Source organism: Haliotis asinina, chromosome 10 (genome assembly GCF_037392515.1).
Source record: "Haliotis asinina isolate JCU_RB_2024 chromosome 10, JCU_Hal_asi_v2, whole genome shotgun sequence".
Classification (NCBI taxonomy): Eukaryota; Metazoa; Mollusca; class Gastropoda; order Lepetellida; family Haliotidae; genus Haliotis; species Haliotis asinina.
In genome coordinates, this window is record NC_090289.1 from 51626090 (window position 1) to 51635320 (window position 9231).

Genomic DNA, 9231 nt, shown 5'->3' on the forward strand with positions numbered 1-9231 from the left:
GGATTGTCTGGTCCTGATGTGATATTTACATGCTACTGATGGCTGGAATATTGCTTTGATAAGAAATTAAAATGAAACAATACTGATGTTTCTGGTTTCTTGACAGGCAGTGTGTTTGTTTGGGTATATTCTGGAAGCTGGGATTTTTGTCTGGTGCACACGGAAGATAAAATTGTTATGTAACATAAGAGTTATTGTGATTGGAACATTGACATCTTATGTCTTTGCAGAAAGGAACACTTGTATGCTGTATGTTGTGCTTCTGTTTGTATAGAGAGGAATGCTCGTATTGAAAACCTCAAGCAGAACATGAAGGATCTCATCACACAGAATGATAAACTCAAAGATCAGGAGAAAATACTCCGCAGCCAATATGATCAAGTAAGATCATTTTGTGTTACAACTTATTGGTACAACATCAAATTATCCTTTGTTTATGAATATTCTGTTATTTTTGTTTACATGTATTACTCCCAGAAATACAGTTGGATCCCTTTTTAACACAATCATTAATCTGGAATCATGAAGAGTAGTTCTGTAAAGTCCTCAATGAATTATGTATGGCATGTATCAACTGCACACAGATTTGGATAGATAAGCTTTTCATAGATTGTGTTCATCTTTTGACGATTGCAAGTGACGGTGACTTTAGCATCCATCAGTTGACTGTTTCCATAAATCACTATTGCTATTTCCCTGATTAAGAAGTTCTGTTGTCAGGAAGCAGCTGTGATGTAACTTTGTGTTGCAGCTGTTTGCCGCTTTAGAGAAACACAAAGAGTCCACAACCAGGCTGAGGAAGGAAGGGGAGATGATGTGGGATAACCTGTCAGAATCTGGTGGAAAGGTAACCATGGTAACTGATGTGTAAACACACCTGACTTATGGTGAAGGTTGTTGTGCTTCATAACCGAGTGGACATGATTTGAATACTGTAAACAGGAAATATTCTGCCTCCGTGTATATTTTGCGAAGTTTGCATTTCTCTTCCCCACGCAAAAAATTCTCTGCGTAGTAATATTACGTGACGTAAATTTACTTCAACAAATATTTAGACATTCCTTCAATATTTATCAATACACACACCACAAAACAAATATTTCTGATGACGTATATACTTTATTCTTTAAATACATGGACAAATTCTACACACAATAACAACAAATTGGATGCAGCACTCCCAGACAGTTTAATCAGTGTCACATAGCAAATACTTTAATTTTGACAAACTACTGGTGGATTATCACATCGAGAAGACCAGATGCCCTCCATCCACGAATGATTGAGTCTTTGTTTTTCTTCACACTGTCCAAGCTGGACAGGATCCACCGGGCATGGAGAGGTTTCAATGTGCTAATGCGTAGATAAACACGTTGATCACCCCCGTCCTTTAGATTCTTGGCAACACAATCAGCATACCAGTCTGTGAACTGTGTTTTCACAGCTGACTTAAACTCCAAATTAACAGAAAGGTCCATTGGCTGCAGTTCGCCAGTGCAACCAGCCGGAACAAATTTGAAAATGAAGTTCCGCTGCTTCAGCTTGCTCAAGAATGATTCACAATGATGTGCTGCAAAAACATCAAAGATCAGCAGAGATTTTTGTTTCAATGGCAACTTGAGTTCTTTTTTCACAGTCTTGGTGTAAGGTACAAGCACATGGTCAATATACTCGAGCATGGTCGATTCGTTGCTCCAGTGGTTTGCAGAGTGAGTCACGTGCCAGGTTTCGGGGAATTTGAAGTGGGCGTGGCATCTATAAGTAAGTCCTCAGTAAATCAGCTATGGGGGAGAAGGTCACCACTTGCACTACTTCCTAATACCATTGTCACTTCACGTTTATCTTCAAGACCTACAATGCCCACTTGTTTTGATCCTAGAGTAGCTAATGTCCAGTTCGAGATGGGTACAATTTTGACATTAGTTTGGTCAAAATTAATAACCAAATGTTTGGAAACAGCCTCCCCTACACCACTAATGAACTGTTCCTTCTGTTTGGCAAAGTTGTCAGGCAGTTTCCTAGCTGCTTTCGTACCTTTACGTTTGACAAATCCTGCTCTTATTAAGAAGGATTCTGCCCATGTTTTACTTAAGGAAATGGGGCCTACATTTTCAGCAAGAAGTGGCCTATTTTCAAAAGAAACAATACCCTTAGCAGTAGCCAAAACAATATTGTAATTGACAGTACCCCCATAGTCACGAATGGCGGTCACGTGTTCTTTCACCAGTTTGTCTAATTCTCCCAACATGAGGGGGCTGCCGCGTTGTTTGAGTACTAATTCTTCGATATCAGCAGTCTTGTCTTCTTTCTTCTTAGCAAGGTAAGCCTTCTTCATGAATCTGACGGAGCTTTCGCCAATGTTTGTGTTAAGAACAGAACTGAAGTGTCTGGTGGCCCTGGTATTTCCGTTGTCAATTGCATACTTTGTGATCTTGGCTCTTGTGCTTGGAGAGAAATTATTATTTTCTTGTTTTCGCTTGACACCACGTTTAGTAATGATTGTGTCATGGCTACCCCTATTTAAACTTTGTTCAATGGTCTGGTTAATAGCAGCCATCCTCTTGGCCTTCTCTGGTGTCGAGGCCTTGGAGAGATCTGGTAGGCCTATCTCTCCACGCTTCTGTACAGTTACAAACTTCCACATTTCGATTTTGTGAGAGACTGACCAATCTGCTGTTTATAGTCACATGCCGACTGACACTGAGTTAACAATCTCAGTGCCCACTGACACTGAGTTGATACTGTTCAGATCAAAGGGATTAACAAGAAGTGATGTAGTTTAAGTTAACAATGTTGGCTTTGCAAAACCTCCTACTCTCGCAAAAATAATACGTCGCAGAACAGGCTGGTGGTACGCTGACGCAAAAGTTTCAAGACGCAGAATATTTCCTGTTTACAGTATGTGTTTTACATCATTCAATAATGTTGAAAAGCAGCAGGGTCTCAATTTGTTTTTCTTATAAATGAGAAGAATATCATGACACCTTAATATGGAAATGCTCTGCCTCAAAAGTTTGTGGTGAGTCCCCTGAGCTTGTATGATACTGTCTTATGTTGCTGTGGTACATAATGCTGTACTGTTTGTAAACATGGTTTGATGTTCTTCCAGAAAGTAAACATTCCAGAAATGTTTCGTCCCAAGAAGGTGCCTCGATCACCAACAAAGAAGGAAACTCCTAAATCTCCACCAGCTGTCATTCACAAGTGAGGCAGTCATGTTGCAGTTTAGTATCTGCTGTTGTATGAAAATCATGTTTGGAAAGGCTGTTGGTCATTATGATGAATTACGATTACTGAGAGAAGTTAAATAAATTGGTACTGTACTTCTTTATTTGGCTGGTGCTACAATTTTGCAACTTCCTGTTAAGTAACATTGACCCAGCAGCTGTTGTGAATGACAATCTGAACTCTGCCTTTTTTTGTAGATGTGGTATCTGTGTGTTGACAACAGACCAGCACCTGCTGGCGAAGTGTGACAGCTGTAAGAAGCACTACCACTTAGGCTGCCTGGACCCACCTCTCACTAGGATGCCCAAGAAGACCAAACTACAGGGGTGGTGGGTACCAATGGTTACTTTTCTTTGTATGCTTAAAGGTTTTTCTTTGACTGGGAATGTTTGTTTGGTGATAAAGTGTGAGCAAGTGTGAGTTAAACTTTATAATCTGCATCTGTCAACTTCAGAATGCATCAAAACTTGTTTAGTGAAAGCAGTTATATACAATTAGTGAAATAGGGAGAGGGCAGATGTCAATAGTGCTTTAAGAAACAGTGGTTGTAAGGTCTTATGGGTGTAGTTACTCGCTATATTGCTTAATCATGCCCTGTTTTCTTCTTTATTTCTGTTAGTTTTCAACCTATTTTTCTGAATGTGTGCATTTTTCCATCATCATTCCTGCTCTGTTTCATGTGATCAGGCAGTGTTCAGAGTGTGTGAGCTCAAGCAGTGATGAGTCAGTGGAAAAGAGCAACGTCAATGTTGATGCCCCTCGCCGCTTACGTGAAACCATCAAACAACCACAGAAGTTTGTCAACATGCAGAGACTTGAAATGCTGAAGGTAATATCTGGCTAACAACTGACTTCCTAGGATGAACAGCATACTCTGTCCATGAAATGAAAATAAAAACGTACATATCAGCTACAGGTGATCAGTTATACTGATATGTGGATTACTGGGAAAAACTATTACCTTGAAATCTAGTGGGTATGTGCAGCGTTGTGGTTGCGCCTTGGTTGGTCTGTTTCTCATTCAAACAAAGTGTAGTTTGAAGTCACAACATAATTTATAGAACTACCATTTCTTTCCTGTAACCATATCTTTAACCAATTTCTTTTGTGTAGCTTGCAACCTATGCTTGTTTTGAGAGGTGACTAAAAGGATTAGGTGGTCATACTCAGTGACTTTGTTAATGCCTGTCAGATTTGGGTACAAAAATGTTTGTGATGTTGACCACTGGTTTGTTTTATCCAGAGTCACTTACTTTCAGATGGCCATCATTGCAATATTATTTTACAAAGTGCTGCATTAAAAAGCAAACAGAAATCACAGGTTTCACTGTGGACATATAGACTAACATGATAACCAGAACTAGGCTGTTTTGTCAAAGCATCATCTGTCTACTGTAAATAATCTCTGTCATAAAATACCACTCAGATGTTTCTGATTGCATTAAAAAGTCTCCCAGCCTTACATTACGTTTGATCTCACCAACAGTATTCCTTGCAGAAAGAGAAGAGGAACAAAAGCAAAAATGTGAAGAGGAGCAGCAGCAGCAGCAGCAGCAGCAGCAGGAAGAAGAAGACTGTGGAACATGAGAAACAGGAAGAAGAGGTCGAGAGTGTTCCTACACCAACACCTGCACCAGACCCAGACCCAGACCCAGAGCCAGAGCCAGAGCTGGAACTGGAGGAAGCGGAGCCAGAACAAGCACATGAACCAGTATTAGAACCCGTAAGTTGCTCACAATTTTTACAGAGATTATTAAAAATCAAAACTGACTTTTGTGAAGTGGCTGGCTTTGCGAATATACATGACTATTTAGTGAAATATCCAGGTGAGATACAATCAATCATTTTGAATCTGTTTGCACCTTGGTGTCTTGGGTCAGGTTATAGACTGAGGGATGTGTGTTGTGTTCAGATCTTCCTTAAGCATTATCACTAATGGCCACTGCCATTTGTTTGGAGAATTGTTGAAGCTTGGAAATGTAGGCAAGGGTATGTGTTGAAGATGCTCCAAGATTTCTTTCTTTAGTTTTAACAAGACACCTGAATCGCAATCATTTTTTGGAATAATTCAAACCAGAACTCTCATGTGTCAACTATCAACCCATCAAATAAAGTCTTTCACTCTGTTTTCATTTCAGGATTGCTGTGTTGTATATCTTTGAAAAGAATAAAAGTGATCATTCATGTAATTTGTTGTCATCTGTTTTGTTCTTCTTTTACTATCAGCCACCAAAGAAGCCCAAAATGACTCCTACTACTTCTGCTCCAAAGAAGCCAAAAGAAAATGTGTGTGTTGTGTGCAATCAACCAGGAACCAACAGCAACCTGGTCAGGTATGCCACCTGTCCGTCTGCAACTGTGACAGCCATACTGGAAAACTCACTGGACTTTTTGTCAGACAATTTTTATTGAAATTGTAATGTATTTATACTTTGTGGGGCTAAACACAATTAAGTGTTTCAATTAGCTCACAACATCAGTGTTAATGCAAATCTTTTCAAAGTATTAGGGTGCATATTTTAGCATGTTTGACCTTGGCATATTCAGAAGGGAGAGTGGCATGGAATGCAGGGTGGGCTACCCTCTCTATACTGACACCCTATCTGTTAACTGTGTAATCATGTACGCTTATCCCATGCCACTTATTTACTTGTATATAACACTTTTTTTTCAAAACCCTTTATGCCTCTCTGGTTTTGTAACATTATTATGCTTATATGAAACTTGTTACTTGTCGGCATGTTTTCTTTGTGATGCAGCTAATGCTTCTGACATCCCATGTTTCAGCTGTGATGAGTGCCAGCTGTGCTACCACTTCCAGTGTCTGAATCCCCCAACCAGAAAGTCACCCAAACCCCGAGGGTACACGTGGCACTGTGAAGCCTGTGACCCCACAGACGAGTCGGTCAGTGTTCACACTCACACGCCACCTGTCATGTATACCTCTGTGTAGGATATTCCTTCTTAACATGTATTTGGACTTAGGTCTAAGTAGGACCTTGCACTAATAATGTATTCTGGCTTGAAGGGAATTTCCTGCAGTGTATGCATATATTAAAATATTTGAATTGGAGCAGCATCTTTCTTTCTTTGTTAATACTGATCAATTCTCAGATATTGTACCATTACAGGTACATTTATTTGTTACTATCTGACAAGTTACATTCTGCAAAATGATGATGATGATGATGATGATGATGATGATGATGATGATGATGATGACGATGATGATCAGTTAACTCATAAAGTAGGCAGTCAAGGTACTTTAGGAATATGATGATGAGAAATGGCTTTGAGTTACATCAACACATCAAACCCCAAAAAGAAGCAAAAATGTTTGGTTAAAACAGTTCAAGTTTGGATGCAGTAATTTAGATGTATTGAACATAATACTAAGGATATATTTTCCTTTGCTAAAAGTTTCACAATGTTTTTTTTTTTCTTTTTGGTGCTGCTGCATGTAGACTTCTCCAGAGAAAGAGACACACACGTGTTGTATTATTTTATTTATCACCCTTATCAGCTATTAGACTTATTCTTTTATTCACAATGGTCAGGAAACGTTTAAAACTTGAGAACTATGGTTTTGAGCTGCTGTTGGCTGTATTTGGTACTGTGTGGCTCGATACTGGAATGAGGTGACAGCGGGTTGCTTGGATTAATCCTTATGTCAGATGATGTATGTGCACCAATTCACACCTGTAGCACGGCAAGGCAGGGCTGCTATGTTGAGCCTGTTTCACATCTTCACGCTTTCCTTGTGGTGGTAGTTCCAAGTTTTTTTATCGTAACAACTTAAAGATGTTCTTGAAATCTCTTGATGTCTCTTGATTTTGGAATGTGATTAAATAACAAAACCAGAATTTACTGAATACCTTATTATGGTTTGGCATCTTGCAATTGAAATGTCTTGATTTATGTAACGACACAATATTTCTGAATCTAATGGAGGTGAAATTTAATTGTGAATCTCTTCCCTGACCATTGTGATGACTGCTTTGTTACCGTTTGCTTCAGAGTTTCTCTGGCTTACGTTATGCAAAATTATTTACACTGTTGCTTTTCACTGGAGTTTGATTGTCAACTTGCAGCTTGGATGAGTACTTGTCTCTAGCTTGGACAGATCCAAATCTTTATATGTAATAAATAGATAACAATGGTATTATCAATCTATGAATATCAGTATTTGTGATTCTAGTCCTCTGCTTAACCTTATCTATCTTTAAAGGCAGGACATTGAGAGCAAGTGCTATGAGTTTAGGGTTATCATCACATGGAAATGTTAATAAAATGTGACACTTGAATAAATCTTTGGATTTGTCCAATTTTAATGATGAACTGTGGAAGTTTCTCTCCAATATATGTACTACTAACACTTGTTTAGTACCATGAATAACCTCCATATGTGTATGGCAAGTTTAGTTAGGTATGTGAAGTTGTCTTTTATATTTTGAGTACGTAGTGAGGACATTATAGTTTAAGTTTTTCATTATGTTTGAGTGAAATAAAGAGTTTTGTTTATCTTGTGAAATTTGAGTATCTATAAATTCTTTGATGTATATAAATTCTTTGATGTGGGTGATTAGTTGCATAAATGATTTGAAATCAACAATTGTAATCATTAATTGGTTAACCCTGTGAACATGAGAAAGTAATGGCGTCGCATGTTACAGTGATATTTCTGTATGAGAATTCCATGTTTAATCTCTGTGTATACCGTAATGTAAAGTTCATGTATAATAACAAATGATGCTATAATGGGAAGATAGGAACATATCAGTGTTTCTGTTGTTACGTAATGCTAAATGTTTCATAAAATTTATTTACATTATACTCTGTGGATGTTAGGGGTTTATTTTGCTTTGTTTCTTGCAGGAAATGGACGATGATGATGAAGATGAAGGTACCGTCGAGGGGGAAGTCCACACGCGACCGTCGTCTCCCGAAGAAGTTATGGAACATGTGGAAATTGTGAATCTGGGCGATGAGGATGCAGATGTTGATGTTGAAGAAGAGGATGATGTTGTGCAGATTGACGACAGTGATTAACATACATGACAATCCAGCAGAGTCAGAGAATCAAAACTGATGCATTTCATGTATTTTTGTACATATAATGTCCAACATTCATAAACTGAAATCATGATTTAATGGCAGTGTAGTGACCCAAGGCTAATAGGATCTTCCCAAGGTAAGAGTGTCTGTCTACTCACAGGAAAACTAGGCTAGGACTTGTACATACTGTGTACTGGTAGCTGTGGTCACATCAGTTGACTGGGTGGTGGGGTAGCCTAGTGGTTAAGATGTTTGCTCGTCATGCCAAAAACCTTGGTTTGATTCCCTACATGGGTATTATGTGTGAAGCCCATTTCTTGTGTTCCCCCAGGGTGACATTGCAAGAATATTGCTAAACGTGGCAGAAAACCCCAATCACTCACACTAGCTGTACATCATCAACTTTGTAGGTATTATGTTAATACTGTACAAATAAGAGCAAGCCAAATTTATGATGATCTTCCAGCTGTATGTCTTTGTTGTCCTGTCAGTGTTAGAGAAGGAGCAATTGTCTGGTCAGATGTGTTTCAGTCAGTATTGATGGTGTATGTGTTTGTGTGCAGCAAGGAAGAGATGGACAGCTGTCAGACATATGGTAACTGGTTTACCTCCCCTGAACAGCTGACCTCAAATGGTTGTCCACTTTCTGTTCAGTGCTTGTATATTTTCACATTAAAGAGTGTCATGATTATTATGACAGGACATTCTTGGCCTCATTGATGTTAACACTGCAGCTGAAAAAATGGATGCATGCCTTATGAAGCAAGCAAATAATCACAGGCTTACTTAACCAATGAGCTTGAATGAGTATATTAGGTTATAAATATTATGTTTTCTGTTTAACACTTTCTGACATAGACTTGTTGCAATTATTACAAAATGACTATCAAACTTCTTTCGGGGCGATGGTGTATCCTAGTGTTTTGAGCCTTTGCTTGTCATGCGGAA

At 38.7% G+C, this 9231-nt stretch overlaps 1 protein-coding gene across 17 annotated transcripts in view; it reads left to right on the forward strand.

Moving 5' to 3' along the window:
- The window catches only part of LOC137298111 (PHD finger protein 14-like), a 30472-nt gene extending 21495 nt beyond the window's left edge, over positions 1-8977 (forward strand). For 4 of the 17 annotated variants that reach the window (XM_067830204.1, XM_067830199.1, XM_067830202.1 and 1 more), the window contains exons 15-23: positions 275-381; positions 752-847; positions 3110-3204; positions 3426-3557; positions 3916-4057; positions 4727-4951; positions 5455-5561; positions 6016-6133; positions 8104-8977. In XM_067830204.1, the coding sequence (XP_067686305.1) occupies positions 275-381; positions 752-847; positions 3110-3204; positions 3426-3557; positions 3916-4057; positions 4727-4951; positions 5455-5561; positions 6016-6133; positions 8104-8277 (1196 nt within the window). In that variant the 3' untranslated portion in view covers positions 8278-8977. Of the gene's footprint in view, positions 1-274; positions 382-751; positions 857-3109; positions 3205-3425; positions 3558-3915; positions 4058-4714; positions 4952-5454; positions 5562-6015; positions 6134-6692; positions 6719-8103 lie in introns of all 17 variants that reach the window. The other 13 variants (XM_067830192.1, XM_067830196.1, XM_067830193.1 and 10 more) reach the window with 5 other exon arrangements.
- Positions 8978-9231: the final 254 nt, after the last annotated feature.